Raw genomic sequence first — 18,942 nt, 5'->3', positions numbered from 1 at the left:
TTAAAAAAAATTATGTATGTTCAATTTTTTTTTTCTTCAAATTCTAACCGATTGATGTCATATTGGAGATTTGGAGTTCGAATATAATATTACTTTTTTCATTATAAATGAAAAATATCAAGAAAAAATTTATAACCCGATAAAAAAAATCTAATAGAAAATAAAAGAGAATATATAAAGAGAGTTATGAACAGTAAATATATAATAATTATATTAAATAACATATTATTATTAGTTTTAGATAGGGGTATTTTAGATAGTTTAGGATGTGTATTTAGTATAATATTGAAATGAAAAACTAGATGTGTAGTGTATTAAGTAAGGGGTGTGTATTAAGAGATTATATGTGTGTATTTAAAATTACTCTTTTTGAAATGAGGTGTCAGATTGGGGGAGAGAGCTAGCCCAATAATTCATGGTCATTATGAACCGATTATGGCCCGCATGAATCCAATTAACATATGAGTCCAAACCGATTACTACGTGATAGTAATAGACATCGCGAGCCTAAGTTTTCCACCATATAAACCCGCATGCATCCATAGTCAGGTCTCAATATGACCCATACTCTCTTGAAATCTGACACTTTTAACCAACATCATATGAGTCCCGCATGTCCTAGGTACTCATACTCATAGCTACCAATAAGGGATTTCTAATTATTGGAGCTTGAACTTGGGTGGGGGTTCCACTCGAACAAGTTATATGAGTCCCGCAAGTCTCAAGTACTCAAACCCATAGCTACGAATAATAGATTTCTGATTGTTAGAGCTTGAACTTGGGTGGGGGTTCCACTCAAGCAAGTGCCTTTGCCAATCTTGCCAACTCTCTCATAGGCAACTTTTTAATGTTACCGGTTAACAAAACAAGAAGCAAAAAAAAAAATAATAGCTTGTTCATTTATAGTGTGTTTTGATGTGGGTGAATTTCCAGGAATTTAATCAAAAATAGGGAATTCCTAACTTCTTAGAATTGTTTCCCCCGTTTGGATTCTTAGTGGAATTTGGAAGCTTAAATTCCCGATTTGAATTCTCAACAAAATATGTGTCATTTGTCAATTTTCAACAAAATATGTGTCATTTGTCAATTTCCTTGATTAAGGTTAGTCTAAATACAAATTTTTGTCATTTTAAAACTCTACGTCATGAAATCCAAACAACAAAATTCTTAATTAATGAAGTTTGAATTTATAGAATTGTAATTTTATCCAGACACAACGTTAATGTCCCGTTTAGTTTGTAAGAAAAAAAAAAAATAAATAAAGAAGCACTACTAGAAAAAGGGCCTTATCTGACCAAGAATTTGGGCCTCGCCGCCCAGAAGGAAGCTAGTGAATCAATTCTGTGTCTGCTCTCAGCCTCTCAATCTAACGCGTGATCACAAACAGGCATTTGAAAAGGCTAACGGCCTCGACCAATGAACACCAAACAAAAATAGCAAAAAAGAAAAGAAAAAAGGAAACTAGAGAGAGAGATGCTGAGCAGAGCAGCTTCTGTTTCCGTATCTGCAAACCCATCAAACCACTTGTTGTTGTTCAGCAGGAATTCTCAGTTACACAACAATCTCTCGTATGCTGCTTCCTCATCCAACTTTCCGAGCATCACACGGAACAACAACACCTCTAGAATCTCGAGGATGATCAACACTTTCACAACCCGAGCAACCGCGCAGCCTCTCCAGAATGCTGACGAGCTCATCGACTCTGTCGAGACCTTCATCTTCGACTGCGACGGTCTCTTCTTCTTCGTCTTCATTCACCTTCAACTTTACTCCCCTGACATCAACATTATTCTATGCTCAAATTGAATTCAATACCAACTGTTCGGAGCCTGAATGAAATTACTGTTTGTTTAATCTTAGCAGAATATTAGTGTCCCTTTGTCTGCTTATCTTTTGAAGTAAACATCCTTGTGTTCGATAACAAGTGTTGGCTGGGTGATTTGTTGCTTACCAATTTTCGATTGTTTACTAGTTAGGTAGCTTTAAGGATTACTCAGTGATGTTTGATTAAATAATGTTCCGAACAATCTTGGGATATATATATACGTTTTCGGATGCAGTCCCCTTTTGAACAATGTCGGTACTCATTTTTGAACAACTGCAGGAGTTATATGGAAAGGAGATAAGCTGATAGATGGCGTCCCAGAAACTCTTGATATGCTACGGTCCAAGGTCTGCCTGTGGAAAGCTATTTTTATACGCAGTCATATGACCATAAACATAATGTCTATTTGACTGTATTGGATTCAACTATTTCTTTAGGCATGTGGATCCAAATGTAGCATGATCTTCTTTTCTTTGTCAGCACAAAGACAGGGAGATTATTTTAAGCGACAAGCCTTGTTATGTGGCCTGAAACCACTTGCATATTGTCTTTCCTTCAGGGCAAACGATTAGTCTTCGTTACCAACAACTCAACAAAATCTAGGAAGCAATATGGTAAAAAGTTTGAAACACTTGGTCTGAATGTCAGTGAGGTCAGTTTTGTAACCTTTTTCTTTGAATGTTCAAAGGTATCAGTATGTCAGTAATTCTAACCCCAAATGAACGATTGCAGGAAGAAATTTTTGCTTCATCGTTTGCTGCTGCTGCCTATTTGAAGTCCATAAATTTTCCAAAAGATAAAAAGGTAACTTGCTGGTAAAACTCAATATTTGGTTTAATTCCACTTTCCTAAATGTGGCATATGTAAAGGAAATGGTCTGTATCATATGCCATGAGGTTGTGTATATTTGGGTTTAGTTATTTCATGCAATATTCTTTTATAGTCATGTTGACCTAAGGCTATAAATTTAAAGATTGAAATATTCATAAACATTGCTTACTTTACTATTTAAAGTTCTTGTACTTCATGAATGACACTGTATTAATTCACTAGCACATGCTAGTGAGGAATCTGGATGATAATGGACTGATGATTTGGCATTTTATAGGTTTACGTGATTGGTGAGGATGGAATCTTGAAGGAGCTTGAGCTTGCTGGGTTTCAATACCTTGGTGGACCTGTGAGTAGAAGTCCCAAATCGCTTAAATCTTCATACTCGCCACTTTTTATCTTTCTATTTCTTGTTTACTATATAAATCAAAAGTTGTGTTATTAATGTGACTCACAAGAGCATTTCACAGGAAGATGGAGGGAAGAAGATAGAGCTGAAGCCTGGATTTCTGATGGAGCATGATGAGAGCGTATACCTTTGTCCTTTCTTATTTCATATAACTGCTTTTAATGGCTGTTTTCTATTATTTTGTTGGCACTGATAAAGTACGAGAGTAGAAATTATATCTTCTGCATTCTCTTGGAGCCATGAACATAAGACTATAATTTTTCTTTTCTCTTGGTCTCAACTTTAATGTTGATAACTCTGTCTACTGATTGTCTTGTAGGTTGGAGCTGTTGTGGTTGGGTTTGATCGATATGTCAACTACTTCAAAATTCAGTAAGTTTTGCTGATTCCGAAAATGTCAGTACAACTGTCTTGTATATACTGCAATTTTCTTTGTCCCTAGAATGAGAAGAATCATGCTCGATCCAGTATCTTCTGTATTAGTTTCTTTTTGTTCAGGAAGAGCATTAGGACTGTAGTTTGCATTGAATTCAAGACAGATAGATAGTCTTATTCCTGAAGGTTTTGATTGAAAAAGTAATCACACATCAACCCCAAGTGTTCCGTCATCTTCTTCTAATCTTCTGTAGACTGTATTTGTCCTGAAATTTGGGTCTCTGCCAAAAAGTTATGTTAAAAAGTATAAACCTATATGATACTATACCAAGTACCAATTTATCAATAGTTCAATATTCTTGGTCTAGTGGTACTTCAATCCATAGTGTTGATGACATCTCAAGTTGGGATCCTCCTATCCACATTTATACTTTTTTGTTCTTATATGTGTTCCACTCACTGACCTCAGACTTAACAATATGGACTGATTTGTTCTGAAACTTGGGTTTCTTTAGAGCGCTCTCCAGAAAAGTTAGTATTTTTTTTTTTTTTTTTTTTTTTTGAGGTTTACAGAAAAGTTAGGCTAAGAAGCATAAATGGAAAGTAATCTACATGATACTATACCATGTACCAATCACCATCTAGCTATTGGTCTAGCAGTAGTTCTCTGCACAGGGTTAATAGGTCCCAAACCGACCTCATCCCTTTCCGGCCAAAAAGGTCATAAAATCAATATCAAATAAACAGTATGGTCTTGTTCTGAGCTCTCAGGTATCTGTTTGCCATTAGTTAATGTTATCATTATTATGTAATTGTAGGTATGGGACACTCTGTATACGTGAAAACCCTGGATGTCTTTTCATAGCAACAAATCGTGATGCTGTCACTCATCTCACAGATGCTCAGGAATGGGCAGGTTTACTTCTCTCCTTCCCTTCTCCCACTTTGTGTATGGATAACTTTATATTTTGAAATGTCTTGCTCGTTGGACTTTGCATAAATAGCAGTGAGGATAAATTCATATTGGCAGCACCAGCTGCTGTGTTGGGTTGCTGGATATGTTTCTATGTACCTTCTGGTCCTATCTAGAATGGATGATTTGGTATCAAATGCTATTTAGTCATGCAACCATAACTTCCAGAAGACATGATATAAGTATTATATTGTCTGTGTTGAGGGTCTTTAGAATCATTACTGTGTTTGCATTTATAGCACACCATACCGAACTCTATGGAGTCTGTGCCTCTGTCTTCATGATGTTATCCCAGATATTAAAATGTAGTCTCCTCTTTCAGGTGGTGGTTCCATGGTTGGTGCTATTCAGGGATCTACTCAGCGTGAGCCACTGGTTGTGGGAAAGCCTTCGACATTTATGATGGACTACTTAGCAAATGAGTAAGTCAATTGATTTGTTTGTTTAGTTCATGTGTTTATGCTATGAAATAACATTAGTATTGTTGTTTTATGCGAAGACTTGTTTCTGATACTGTAGCAAGTTTCATATAATATATAGTACTGCAGGAGTCTTTTAAGTCTTAACATGCAATGCTGCTAATGCATATAGTGTGATATTTGATTGAAGTGAACTTGGCAGAGGTCTTAAGGAAATACAAAACGATGGTTTTGATGAAAACATACTTATCATGAAAAAATCATTATGTGTGTAATGGCTAATATGGGTTACTTGGATCTGATGAATGACAGATTTGGCATACTGAAGTCACAAATTTGCATGGTCGGGGACAGATTGGATACTGATATTCTGTTTGGACAAAATGGTGGTTGCAAAACTCTTCTTGTTCTCTCAGGTAGATGATTTCTGCAATTTTGCCCAAATTTACTTCATTTTGTTGTTGTATTTAAAGTAATTAGCGCCTTTTCTTGTCTGGTTAATAGGTGTCACTACTTTATCAGTGCTTCAAAATCCCAGCAACACCATACAACCAGATTTTTACACCAACAAAATTTCAGACTTCTTGTCTCTCAAGGCTACAACTGTGTGATTACTTTTATTGATTATTGATGATGCCAGTAAAACCAATCTTGTTTTGGGATGTAATACTGGCTAACTTATTCTTTCTAGTATCTAAGGGCAGGATATAAATTTCTGAATTTAAAAGGAAACCATGTCACTTTTTCAAACCAAAAAACTGCAAATTTATGCCAACCCAGATGTAGGCAAGCAGACACTGCCTTACTGTTGACTAGTGTTTTTATTATATATCCTAAACAAACAACTCTTTTTCCTCTGTATTAGGTTAGTTGGAAACATTTTTGTTTTGAAAGGTGTTTAAAATCAAAATGGCAAATAATCAGTGCTCATCGCATTGTGCCTTCCCGTGTTCCGATTCAATCACAACAACATAACAGTCGAACAGGACGACATCTGCCCAGCAGTCCAACCGTCAAAGCCTTCACCGAGCTCTCTCGTTGCCGCCGCAATGATTGTCGTCGCAGGAAGGAGTCGAAACTCTAGGCTTTTGCTAGTGTCTTGTCACAAGTAATCTTTCTAGCATCATAAAAGTCTCTCACGCCTAGAAATTTGAAGTCTATTGTTGAACGAAAACAAGTCACTTGGTGCAAAATTCTAAATATCACACTGAATGTGCTTATAGAGTGATATCTCTTATTGTGATGCCACAAAAAATGTGGCATAATGTTAGACTATAGGGTCTTAACAGTGTCGCTAAAAATTAAAAAAAAAGAAAAATTATACTTATACTATATACTAAAGGGTGGTTAACTGTTCATATCATAAGCATATGAACAGTGATATATATATATATATATTTTTTTTTTCTGAAATGTGTAATTTAGATTTTTTTAGATAGACTCTCTCTCGGCAAATATTTTTTTGCCCTCTATTTTTCACTTTTCTTCTACATCCTGAATCTTACAAATCAAAATAATTAGAGCATTTATATTTTGGGAATTACAATTCCATGAATTTAAATCCTATTAATTGAGAATTTCATTGTTTGAATTTCATGATGTGTCCATAGAAATTTTAAAATCATGAGAATTACAAGTCCATGAATTTAAATCCTATTAATTAAGAATTCCATTGTTTGGATTTCATGATGTAGAGTTTTAAAATGACAAAAATTTATATTCAGACTAACTTTAGTTAAGGGAATTGACAAATGACGCTTATTTTGTGAGGAATTCAAGTCGGAAATTTAAGCTCCTAAATTTTCACGATTATTTTCCCGTGAAAATTGTTAATTCTACGGGATAAATATCTAAACGAGGGAAACCGTCCTAAGAAATTGAGAATTCCTTATGTTTGATTAAATTCACCTACATCAAAACACACCGTAAATATATATACCGCGCCAAGGCGCGGGTATAATTCTAGTATCTTACGACAAAAAAAAAGGAAATCATTTCTTGCGTAACCTTTTTTCTCTTTTCCTCTCTCTATTTCGTGTTTTTGGTTTACATAAGAGATAGATATATTTCATCAGAATCACTAGTCATTTCTTACCCGAACCCTCTCGCGTTTCTGGTCCAAAGAAAAGAACAAAAAAAAACGAATAGAAGAAGAAGTGAAATACGAATCTGTGTTGCCCCATTTCTCTCTCTCTTTTCCTTTGAGTTGGATTGGATGCAATCTGGATTTATTCAGTTGTGCTTAGGGTTTTGATCATCTTCATCACCAATGGAATCAGAGGACGATTTCGATATGCACGATGCCAACGATGACGACAACGACGAGGATTTCTACAGTGGCGGCGATGACGACGCCGCCGCCTCTATGGACAGCGACGATGCCGGCGTTGCCGATTACGAGTTCATCGACAATGACTCTGATGATTCCAATGACGCCGCCTCCCATCGCTACCAGGTTTCTTTCTCAATTTCACTCTTCTTTTCTGTTTAATTGTTGCTGATTTTGATATTTCGATTACTTGTGTAGGGATTCTATCTCATGTGTTTTGCTCCATTTTTTTTCGAATTAATGCCCTGTTTACAACAATGTGGTCGAATTTTTATCATCAATTCTACTGTTAACTAATGTACTGCTGCTCGGTTTGGCCCTGGTCTACTATTTCCGCTAATTCTTTGTGTTATTGTTGCAGCAAAGCTACACTGTTTTGACGGAAGCCGACATTCGTCAACGTCAAGAGGAGGATGTCACAAAGATATCTACAGTGCTTTCCATTCCAAAATTTGCAGCTAGCATACTGCTCCGCTACTATAATTGGTAAAATGCTGTTACCAATCTGCTGTGTTTTATTATTTGGTAACATGATCTGGGTTACCGGGATGTACAATTAGTTTGTCTGTTCATTTTACGCGAGGCTTTGCAGTTTACACAGTTGATTACCATGCACTTATTCGATTGGCTTCCTATCATGGTGTGTTTATCGTCCGAATATCTAATTAATCTATACTTTTTCGCAGGAGTGTAAGCAAAGTACATGATGAGTGGTTTGCAGATGAAGAAAAGGTTCGCAAGATTGTTGGCTTACCGGAGAAACCAGTTATCGAACACCGTAATGCTAAAGATGTAAGCAGTTTATTCTTTAGGATGGTCATTAAGTTCTTGCATCTTCTGTTCATACTTAGGGATTTGGGCTACTTGTTTGGGTGTTGTGAGGCTTCAAAAAGTCACATTTATTCTAATGTCATGCTCTTGTTTCTTTGACAGCTTGATTGTGGGATTTGTTTTGACACCTTTCATCGTAACGAGATGCATGCTGCATCTTGTGGTCATCCTTTTTGTTTCTCGTGCTGGGCAGGTTCGATATACACGTTAAAGCCGTTTTTCTTTCCATATTCCTCCATGTTATTTTTTTTCCTCCATTACTTTGGATTTGTTTATATGGGAGAATTGTATCTGTTATTGTGATCAAAGCACTGTTTTGGAATTCTCTTATTTATGCACCTTCCTTGCATAGGACAACTCTTGTATAGGCTGTGTTGAGTGCTTATCATTTTTATCTAAGAATTTGAATTGTTCTTATATCCTTCTCATTTTGCTGATCATCCATTGTAGGTTATATTGGCACGGCAATTAATGATGGTCCTGGATGTTTAATGTTGCGCTGCCCTGATCCATCTTGTGGTGCTGTTGTTTTCCAAGATATGATTAATGCACTGGCTTCGAATGAAGACAGGGAGAAATATTCTCGTTACTTTATTAGATCTTATGTCGAGGACAATAGGAAGGTAATATCATGTTCACCGGTGATTTATCCATGCTCCCAAAACGAGGAGAAGTCTGAGTTGTCCTACTTGACAAACGTATAAAGTTATTCTGTGGTTCTTCTCTCGGCCACCTAGTGACCAAGTTTTGGTCACTGACCATTGGATTTTAATCCCGTGGTGGAGAAAGCCCATGAGTTCATTTGTTTGTTCTCCACTGATGGATTCCGATCTGATGGTGAGTGGCCAATTCTTCAGTCACAAGATGGTCAGGAGAACACTAATTATTACAAGGAATATGAGTGTAGTGTCAGAATCATTTTACTTTAATGGTATATGAGTGTAGTGCATATACTTAGATCGCTGACATCATATATAATCATTTTTGAGCAACTGAGCAGTAATCGTATAGTGGCTGCAACTTGTGGTACTTATGCTGATATATTACTTTAGTTTGCTTATTAAACCCTATTGGAGCTCCTAGGGGAAAAAAGGTTTATGTTTGTTCACATCAAAATCCTATCAAGCAACTGTAAATCATGATGATTTAATTGGTAGATTATTCCTTTTCGTGTATTGCTATAATTTTTGTTATTTTTCTGTTCCACATCACTGGCTCGACTTTTCTTTACCAAGTCTCTGTTCATCATTATGTTGACCATTATCATTGTTTTCATATTTTGTTGTTGGTTCTTTTGTAGACCAAATGGTGTCCTGCTCCAGGCTGTGATTATGCTATAGATTTTATTGTTGGCAGTGGAAGCTATGATGTTACATGCCGCTGTTCATATAGCTTTTGCTGGAATGTGAGTGCCTCTGAATTTCTCTAAGATAAATATTATTGCTGATTACAAATTTTGAATTTCATATTGATGTTCATCTATTAACCATGGATAGGGGATGCCAGAAATCTCCAAAACTTAGAATGTCAAATACGATAAAGATTTAAAAATATCACTTTTTCCGCTCTCCTCTCAACTTTTTTATATGTTTCCTTTGGTGTATTATCTATACTGAATTTTTTTAAAGTGAAAAATCAGTTTTTTTGTTTTCTTTTTTGAAAGTGTGTTCATCACGCAGATATAAATTCCTTGAAAATTACTTGCCAAAAAGTCTGCTGCTATGGCTTTGTGGCATCTTGGCTTTACGACATTTACATATTGTGAATTTTACTTTGCAGTGTACTGAGGAAGCTCATCGTCCTGTTGATTGTGGGACAGTGGCCAAATGGATATTGAAGAACAGTGCCGAATCTGAAAATATGAATTGGTAAGGAATATACTAGTTATCGATACCAAAATATTATAAAGTACAAAGAAAGTTACTTAGATGTGAACGTTGGACTTCCTTGGGCCATCCTATGTGCTGATATAAAGCGGTTGCATGGCCCAAGAGGTACCATGATAATTGTGCTGGCTTGTCTGCCCTTGTCCAAGTGGATATATATACTTGGATTCTATTATAGTATAATAACCTTGTTGTTAGATATTGCAGAAATGCTAATATAAACACGGAGTTATTGATTGCTAAAAAAGACACTGAGTTATTAGTTAATGATTCTTTAAATTATTGGAGGGAGGGAAATATCTTTACAAAGTCATGACCAAATTTCATTTATAGTATAAGTACTTTTCTGGGAACAACAGCAAAGAAAATAGTTATTTGTTCGTGGGTTAATTGCAGCAGTCATGGATTGAAAGATAATATATGTTTCAAGTTTCCATTTGTTGTTAATGATATTATATAAACTTTAAGTATCTATCCAAAATCATACTCAAGAACATAAATCTTTAAATCTCTCTCTCTCTCTCTCTCTCTCTCTCTCTCTCTCTCACTCAGAGGGCCTGGTTGGTTCATTCTAAGCTCCCCAACACTATAAACAGTGGCTTCGAACAATCCTTTAGTTGTCTCTATTTATGTATAGACCTCGTTTCTAAGTTGTTTGGCTGCTGGATTTCAGGATATTGGCTAATTCCAAGCCCTGCCCGAAGTGCAAGCGACCCATTGAGAAAAACCAAGGCTGTATGCATATCACTTGCACACCACCTTGCAAATTTGAGTTTTGCTGGTAAGCATTTATGGAATGCAGTTGGTTGCCTTTTGATTTCCAGTGTGCCATAACTTTATAAATTGGTGTTTATCACCTAGTCTCCTTGTCTTCTAAATTGGTGTTTATAAATTACTGAAAGCTGGATCTCATGTTATCACCTAGTCTCCTCGTCTTCTGTGAACATAATGCATTTGTACATGCTCTCAGGCTGTGTCTTGGTGCATGGTCCGACCATGGTGAACGGACAGGTGGATTTTATGCCTGTAACCGCTATGAGACAGCGAAGCAGGAAGGAGTGGTATGTCAATGTAGTTTACAACTCTATTTTGATGATCGAGGATTTTTCTCTTGTATTGTTTCCGTTAGAGCATTATTGATCGATTGTTATCATATTATTATTATTTACAGTATGATGAGGCAGAGAGACGAAGAGAGATGGCCAAGAACTCTCTAGAGAGGTATACCCATTATTACGAAAGATGGGCAACCAATCAATCGGTATGTACAAGTTTAATAGTTTATTTATTGCTGGTTAACTTAAACATAAGTTACCTAGTTCCTGTTGGCCTGATGTAGTTGTGGTTTGCATCACTCCTTGCCCTTGTTAATGAATATTCACAATCTCTGTGTATGTCACCTTTTGCCCCAAGAATGTGTCGGCCTCCTAGTATATTTTTATACTTTTGAAATAATTTAAGATACAGCAAGGGCTAAACTATGTTTTCTTTTCTGACTGCAGTCGAGGCAAAAAGCATTAGCAGACTTGCAGCAGATGCAAACTGTGCATGTAAGTAAACATTTTACTCTCAGGTCCCTCTAATTGATGAAGCTCATCCTTTTGAGCATTAGGTTTCCTGAAATTAACAGATTAGGTTTGTTTTTTTATTTTTTATTTTTTGCCATATCTCAATTGAAGTGCTGTTGTGGTTTAGTTTCTTTTATTTGTCTCATGGTCGTCTTTTTTGCCCTCTTCAGTCGTTCTCTTGGTGGATTTCGTATGTACTGTTTTTTTTCCATCAATACCAGACTACGTTCCATATTATTGTAGTTTCCTTTTTTGTACCCAACTATTTGTTGGTTTTCTCTCAACTTCCTTCACTGTTTGTGTTATTGTAGCTTGAGAAGCTGAGCGACATCCAGTGCCAACCTGAGTCACAGCTGAAGTTTATTACAGAGGCCTGGTTACAGGTAAATCCCAAATTATTGTCAACTGAGAACATATTTACTGTTCTTCTTAAATTTTCTCTGTTTGCAGATAGTCGAGTGCAGGCGAGTACTGAAGTGGACATATGCCTATGGTTATTATTTACCTGACCACGAACATGCCAAGAGACAGTTCTTTGAATACTTACAAGGTATGTTGTTTTCCGAAACTTGAAGGGAGACATTGCATCCTGTTGCTTTATTATAACTAACATCTGTTTGTGCAGGTGAGGCTGAGTCTGGGTTGGAACGACTTCATCAATGTGCAGAAAAGGAGCTGCAAGCTTATCTCAATGAAGAGGACCCAGCAAAAGATTTCAATGAGTTTCGCACAAAACTTGCTGGATTGACCAGGTATTATTAACTCTGAGGTTACATATTCTGATTTGATTACATTTAAAAGAGATTCTTAGCCAAAATTAGGGTAGTTCTCCCCTCGCATCCAGAAGGTAAAGTGGTTATGAGATAGAGACAATAGTGAAGGAGAGTAGGGTGTTTGGCTACTTGATAAAGTGAAGCAAGGCTGTACTTGTAAACTCATATCATGTTTGCCATAAGCAATGAGATATTCTCCACCTCACTTCATGACTTTGCGAGTAGGGATGTCAAAGATAAGACATATATTACACAACACCTGTAGCTTATAACTTTTTTATTTTTGAAGAGATAAAGAGTTGGAATAGAATAGCTTTTCTACTTATTGATGTATATTGTTCATGTTCAATGAAAACAGTGTGACACGAAACTACTTCGAAAATTTAGTTCGAGCTCTGGAGAATGGTCTGTCAGATGTTGACTGTATTGGTGCAACCAGTAAGACGGCGACGGCAAACTCAAAGAGTTTGGGAGCTGCAAGCAGCAAGGGAAGAGGTGGGAGGGGCAAGGCAACAACATCCAGGTCAAGTAGCTCCCATAGAAATATTGATGATTTAGGCCACTGGTCCTGTGAACATTGCACCTTTGCAAATGTGAGGTCAGCCACTGTCTGCCAGATGTGCCAACAACGCCGGTAGGTTAATTTTGCAATGCAAATTCACCTAGCTGGATGTGGGGGCTTGGTTTCTTGCCCATTTGGCTGGCTTGCTGCAGTCAATTATCGACCTAGTGGGCTGGTAGGGAGGAGAGGTTTCCCATCACCCATGTTTGGAATTATAAACGAAAGGAGAAATCAGAAATAAGAAAGGGTTGGGGGGAAGCAAAGAAGCAAAGAAGAAGATACTTACTCTGTACGTCTTGTTTTATTGGATATGGGTGGTATATATAGTTCCTGTTGTTTGTCTGTGGCCATCTAGTTTCACGCCAATGTAATTTAATGTAATATTTCTTGATTAATTAGTTGCTGATAAAATTGTACCAAGTTTGAAGCTTCATGTGGGTTGCACGAGTAAAACTAGTCGGGGGACAACATACTGAATTGGCCCCTGCATAGATGAAATAATTATATGTAATGAACTTTTACCTTGTCTCAAAATTTTATTTATTTTTTGAGAAAATGAGGAAAATATATGTACCCGGTGAGGACTCAATATTTGTTACAATCATATGGCTCAGAAGGACCTTTGTAAAAAATCCGTAAAGGTCACTCTGCTCAATGATGAATAATGGAAAAACAGTTCGATACGTACATGCCTCTTTAGGTCGATATTGTATCAACCAACAATGAGCTTTTGGAACCACATAGGGATAGGGTGTTGGGATTACTTTGGGTGAAGCGTTGCAATTTTCCAAGATACTAGCAGAAAATTTGGATAAAAATAAAAATGAAACCCACAAAAAAAGCATCCAATATAAGACCTGACTATCCCACACATTGAATCAAAGTAATTTTCGTTCAAGAAAAAAGAAAGAAAAACAGTGATGGAACTGATTCCAGAATCTATTGATCATTTCCAGTGCCCAAAATCCATTGTGCAAGATGAGTTAAATACGGTTCGGCTTGGGAACTGCTGCTCAGTATTGGTGCTAGGCTCTGAAGCTCCGCATTGAACTCCCTCTCGAATTTGCTGCAATATAGGGTTTACAGAGGGTTAGAGAAAGTAACAAAGACAACTGTCACTGTGTACGATCATGTACGTGTTCCACACCCATCTCAAACTTACAGAATAGCATCAGTAAAATTTGGGTTGCTGGAGCTTATTGATAGTGCCTGACATCGGCTCCGTGATTTGGATGGCTTAGGTTTTTCTGACTGAAGAGAACTTATCAACCACTGAGTTGCTGAAGCATATTGTAGGCAAAGTGATTTCAGCCTCTCTACCTTCTGCATTTCAGAAAATTCACAATAAGGAAAAACACAAAAACCAAGAATTCTATACCCAAGTTGTGAGCATACGATCGAAATTTCAAACATGTCTTAATCTGTTCCTCCCATGATTTAAAACATTCGAGATTTATTAAAGGATGGACATGAATATTCAGATTCTGATCCAAAATTTTTGGTGTTGACAAATATTCTACCGTCAAATCCTTGGTAATTTAATGAGATACAGAAAGCTGAGAAAACCAAGTCAAGTTCTCTAATTTGCTTAAACCCGAATTTTAGGAATTAATAAACATTATATAGTTGAAATGAAGAAAATAGTCCATGGATTTCATACAATCTTTATTATATAGTTATATACTGCTCAATCAAAATTCCTTTAAATCATTGCATTCAAATGGACCATAACGCTATACGGAAGATGTTCACATGCTCGTGTAAAGTCTAGTCATCTTTCTTTCTTATCAATTTTCTGTAATAAAAATTGTCTATTCATTCCAATTGAAGAGATCTACTCCAGCCTCTTCTACGATATTTTGCTCTACTCTGATTTCTAGTTATTATGCAAGTAAATCATATGAGAAACCACACCTTCAGAAATTCAGGCAAAAGCAGCAAACATCCTCTCAAGCACTTGTCAAGGAAGAAGTCATGGTGTTGGATAACCTACATCAGGAAGAGCCTTGTAAGACTACCATGAGCATCTCCCTGTTTCTTTCCTTTTTCTTTGTGTCAAATGAAGAGACAGAGTTTCTATAAAAGATAAAGACCACACCTCATCTATGCTCTTTGCAGTCTGAAGCCTATTATGCATCACATGCCAAATGGGTTCAAGAACCTGTAAGCAAGAAGTTCAGTAGTGAAAACGCAAAAGGCCTTAACAATTCTATGCAAAAATATATTTCAGAATAAGTAGAAACAAAAATTGAGGGTGCATGTGTCAACCACAAGCATAGCCAAGTGTCAGATTCAACTATTACCACGCTCTGTTGTGTTGACAAGAGCTAAACAAAGAAAGCAAACCAATAAAAAGCAATAGGGAAGGAAAGAAAGAAGAAGAATCAACCAAGTTACTTGGATATGGCAAAAAGAAGAACTACACTACAGCTATAGCATGGTAAAATACGTGGTGAGAGGGAACAAATTAAGAAAGTAAAACCTGCCTCAAATGTTAGATAGTGTAGAAGGCTGTTAATAAATTTAAGCATGCTCCGGCAGAGGAGAGATGATCTGCCGATAGCAGAACCACGCACGTTCAGGGTACGAACTCCCTGCAAATACATCATTCCACTCAATTAAGCACAGACATGAGGCTACAGGACCTGGCTATGTATCATAAACAATGGTATACAGTCTGTACCTGATGCACTTGCCAAGCCCCACAAAGTTGGCGTTCTACATGCTTACAGTGGAAAAGGAAGCGGAAAATCAACTGATACTTTGTTACGGCTTTCTTACAGATCACTATAGACAACGGCCACCTAACCTGTAAATAGGAACCAAATGGTCAAACAAATAAAAAAGAAATGGGGCTAGATCATGGTGCAGGGTGAGATCGAATAGCATGACATTCTAACTTTCAAAGGGAAGCTCCATGGAGAAAAATAAAACAATGAATCTCCTACCTAAGATAAATCATGTAAAGTAATAATAAAATAATAAATATCCCATCTAGTGCATTGCTTTAGAGAAAAGGTCTCACAGTCTGTCAACAGACCTTATAATTCAAAGAAAATGTCTCGAGTCCAGTTAAGCTCACTGGTTCCTCTAGATCATTATCATCAAGGACATTCCTGGTCTTTTCACGATCTTTAAGTGTCCCTAGTCTTCTAAGCAAAGAAGATGTTTCCTGAAACAAAACGACAAAAGGTATTGATACAAAATCTAATTCAGGCTTTTCACATAGAAACAAAACATTAGAGCTGTTTACCACACAACATGTTAAGTCCTCATGGCAGGGATCTGCTGCAGCTGCTGTGGTTCGCAAAGCAAGGTCTAGTAGGGACTATTTAGACAACAAAAAGTATAAACACTAATATCCAACAGGGAAAAATAAAAAAATTCTGATACAGGCTATTGATAAAGATGAAAGACGTACTTGCAGTTTCTCTACAGAAATGTCATCGAGCTTTTTCATAAGCTCATCCCGAGCAATATCCATAAAATGAACTAAAAAGTCACCCTGTAATAAACATCACGGTTATCAAACTGATTCGAATAACATTTTTATTGTATCGTAAAACTTGAAGGAAAAGATTCCACTTAATAACTGCATGGTAGAATAAATTAAATATCATCAAATCCTTTATAATAAACAGATACTTCCTCTGAGATCTAGACCTAAAAGGCAAGCATGCTAGTGTCAAAACCCACACTGTATAGTAAACTTAAGAAGAAACATACACGTTCTCACCTATTCCCGGGGAATAATAAGTTAACACTGACCTAGCACCTGACCTGATATAGATGACTGAAGCTTTCCAATCTCAATAGCAGATAAAGCATAAATATTTATACTAAAACATATGCAGAGTTACTATCTATCAAGTTCACTGGTCATACAGCAGTATACCTGATCAAGAAGAAGATAGTGCTTTATAGATCGTAGCTTTCCCATCAGATCATACTACACAGGAAAATAAACGTACGAAAGATTAGACAACTAGAAAAACAAATTGCTATGAAAATCATGCATCAGGCCCCAATTAGGATGATAACACATTCACAGAAAAGATCACGATTGAGCCACACCTTTTCTTTGATAAGATTTAAGAGCTCGCCGCTGGCAAAGTCATAAGCAGATTTTATACACTCAATATAACGATGATTTGATCCAAAGCTCATCAATTTCGAATTTTCGGATACAGGGACCTATTCATACAATCCAGTCAATGACAGATAACAACACCACCATGGAGGTGACGGGCTGTACAAAATTAAGATAATATTGTAAAAATGTACAGGATAAAGCATAGTAGAACCTGAACATGGTGCCCACATTCTCTCATGACATTTAGATATTTTCCGGTGATCAAAATTGTCCCAGCAATATTTGCAAGAAAGCTTGGAATTCCATCCTTAAGGCTGTAACGTTGCCTCCAATACTTGGCATCATAATCTTGAGTGAGGCTTTCCTGTAACACATTAAGCATAAGGCATTTGATGGGATTGCGCTCATATAGCTCCTCAATTATATATAGGAGAATGCACTATAAAATTCATAACTGTAAGGCTAGACAATACCTTCTGAAGAGATTTGTTCTCAGCAATGAAAAATTCACTGTAAGGATCATCAATGACTCCTTCATAGACCCACCTATAAGAAGTTCCATTTCCAAAAATTGAGATTAAACAAAGTATCCTTCAAATACAGTCAATGATAAATCCAAGTCACAAGAGCTTATAGGATTGGATGTATAGAAAGAAGGGATATAACTGATACTCAAGAAAAAAGTAGAATAAATAAAGGAGAGCAATTAAAGCAGTCATGGAGCAAAATGAATAAAAAAAGGTAGACATTCGAGAAGAGTACCTCTCTAATATACCCAGGTACGCATTGCTAGCACATTCAGCCATCTTCTCTAGCAATGACCTTACAGCAGTATCACCAGCCATGGCCTTAGCCTGGATATTTCAAAGAGCCTCATTAGTATGAAGTAGCAATTGAAAAATGAAAAGAGAGAGTGTGTGCGCGAGGAGGAAGAGCTGAAAATAATATACTAGTAAGAGTGCTTATTACTTCGAAAAGAAGCAGCCAAAGGTTATGCGATTACTATTACCCAAAAAATTGCAAAAAAAAAAAGGTAACATAAAGATAGGAATTGACCTGACTCTGTACAAGGTTAAGAACTGCAGAACCGGCAAAATTATTTGCGGAAGCTTTCTGTATTACAGTGGACAGTGCTTTCATAGATCCCATCATTGGCTGAAACACGCAGTAGAGAATTTACAGAATTTTGAAATGAAAGAAAAGAGAACCTTTAAAGTGGGTAAATCTGTCAAAGAGACTATCACACCTGACAATAATACCACAAGCCTTGTAAGGACAGTCTTCCGAGACGAAATTGGTGTTCAAGCTGTGCCACCATAGCCTGGTAATCCTAATAAAGAAGAAAAGGTACTTGTAAAGCGAATATGAAAATGCAGGAGCAAATTAAGAACAAAAGAAAAAGGAGAAAGGAAAGAAGAAGATTACAAGGAGGAGAGCCCGGAGAGCAGCAGCAAAGGCATGATTAACTAAGCCATTCTTGAACTGAGATCTCGACTCGACAAACTGATTGATGAGCATGAAGCTCTCGCAAAGAGGGAACACCCGGTGGGCCAGTTCCTGAAGAGCCAAATCCATCGAGGCGTCAACTTGAAAGATGAAACCATCTTCCTTCCCGCGGAGTCTTCTGATGGAAATGTAGCGGCCTTGGATGCCGACCATGGCCGACAAGAGGTCGTCGATCACCACCAGTTCCTGAACAGCCGCATTGTGACACCCTATGGCGTCTTCACTGCCAATTCCAAAAGGTCACTAACCAACTAGATATGATTATCACAAGGACAGAGAGAGATGAGAACTTACGTTTGGGTCTCGGCGGCGAAACGCGACGTCGTTTTGGTTTCCTGCACAAACCCAAAGGCCAATTTCACCAATTTCACCAATTTCAAATGGAAAGTAGAAGTAAAGTAAAAGAGATCAAACCTGATGGAAGCGGCCGGTGAGGAACGGCCTCTCGGAGTTCCAACGAGGAGTTGAAGGGCATGAGCTTGAACTGTTGATCTCCATCGCCGACATTGAGATCGGAAACCCTTGCTCTCCAAAACACTGTATACTTGTCTCTCTACTCTCA

General features: G+C 37.1%; 2 protein-coding genes and 1 pseudogene across 3 annotated transcripts; 2 read left to right on the top strand and 1 right to left on the bottom strand.

The window, feature by feature from the left end:
- The first annotated feature begins 1,314 nt into the window (after window positions 1–1,314).
- LOC101294770 (phosphoglycolate phosphatase-like) lies at window positions 1,315–5,717 on the top strand. Its single transcript, XM_004302132.1, has 11 exons — window positions 1,315–1,732; window positions 2,105–2,172; window positions 2,385–2,477; window positions 2,558–2,629; window positions 2,934–3,005; window positions 3,127–3,186; window positions 3,385–3,437; window positions 4,259–4,356; window positions 4,736–4,835; window positions 5,145–5,248; window positions 5,337–5,717. Exons 1-11 carry the CDS (start codon window positions 1,474–1,476, stop codon window positions 5,441–5,443), a joined length of 1,086 nt encoding a protein of 361 aa, XP_004302180.1. The 5' UTR covers window positions 1,315–1,473; the 3' UTR covers window positions 5,444–5,717.
- Window positions 5,718–7,101: 1,384 nt separating this feature from the next.
- LOC101293013 (probable E3 ubiquitin-protein ligase ARI8-like) lies at window positions 7,102–13,311 on the top strand. Its single transcript, XM_004302127.1, has 15 exons — window positions 7,102–7,287; window positions 7,523–7,647; window positions 7,848–7,953; window positions 8,095–8,185; window positions 8,443–8,615; window positions 9,293–9,397; window positions 9,772–9,860; window positions 10,552–10,659; window positions 10,849–10,939; window positions 11,050–11,139; window positions 11,381–11,428; window positions 11,758–11,829; window positions 11,897–11,996; window positions 12,072–12,198; window positions 12,578–13,311. Exons 1-15 carry the CDS (start codon window positions 7,102–7,104, stop codon window positions 12,855–12,857), a joined length of 1,791 nt encoding a protein of 596 aa, XP_004302175.1. The 3' UTR covers window positions 12,858–13,311.
- A 297-nt stretch (window positions 13,312–13,608) lies between these two features.
- On the bottom strand, window positions 13,609–18,888 carry LOC101293314 (annotated as a pseudogene). The gene is made up of 19 exons (XR_184849.1): window positions 18,795–18,888; window positions 18,675–18,715; window positions 18,300–18,603; window positions 18,121–18,204; window positions 17,931–18,029; window positions 17,637–17,728; window positions 17,348–17,420; window positions 17,086–17,238; window positions 16,856–16,975; window positions 16,677–16,730; window positions 16,203–16,286; window positions 16,035–16,109; window positions 15,822–15,953; window positions 15,465–15,590; window positions 15,264–15,375; window positions 14,880–14,980; window positions 14,696–14,770; window positions 13,944–14,104; window positions 13,609–13,847 (listed from the first exon to the last, which is right to left on the bottom strand). The product of XR_184849.1 is annotated as a gamma-tubulin complex component 2-like (transcript).
- Window positions 18,889–18,942: the final 54 nt, after the last annotated feature.

The sequence above is a fragment of the Fragaria vesca genome, linkage group LG6 (genome assembly GCF_000184155.1).
Source record: "Fragaria vesca subsp. vesca linkage group LG6, FraVesHawaii_1.0, whole genome shotgun sequence".
Taxonomy (NCBI): Eukaryota; Viridiplantae; Streptophyta; class Magnoliopsida; order Rosales; family Rosaceae; genus Fragaria; species Fragaria vesca.
This window is presented reverse-complemented; position numbering and strand designations above follow the sequence as displayed.

What these genes read in the sequence shown, in the direction of transcription:
- LOC101294770 (XM_004302132.1), top strand. Translation starts at nt 1,474, where the DNA reads ATGCTGAGCAGAGCAGCTTCTGTTTCCGTATCTGCAAACCCATCAAAC. An exon ending in TTGGTCTGAATGTCAGTGAG is followed by an intron (nt 2,478 to 2,557) that starts GTCAGTTTTGTA and finishes GAACGATTGCAG; the next exon opens with GAAGAAATTTTTGCTTCATC. An exon ending in GTCAACTACTTCAAAATTCA is followed by an intron (nt 3,438 to 4,258) that starts GTAAGTTTTGCT and finishes ATGTAATTGTAG; the next exon opens with GTATGGGACACTCTGTATAC.
- LOC101293013 (XM_004302127.1), top strand. Translation starts at nt 7,102, where the DNA reads ATGGAATCAGAGGACGATTTCGATATGCACGATGCCAACGATGACGAC. An exon ending in TTACAGAGGCCTGGTTACAG is followed by an intron (nt 11,830 to 11,896) that starts GTAAATCCCAAA and finishes CTCTGTTTGCAG; the next exon opens with ATAGTCGAGTGCAGGCGAGT. An exon ending in GTTCTTTGAATACTTACAAG is followed by an intron (nt 11,997 to 12,071) that starts GTATGTTGTTTT and finishes CTGTTTGTGCAG; the next exon opens with GTGAGGCTGAGTCTGGGTTG.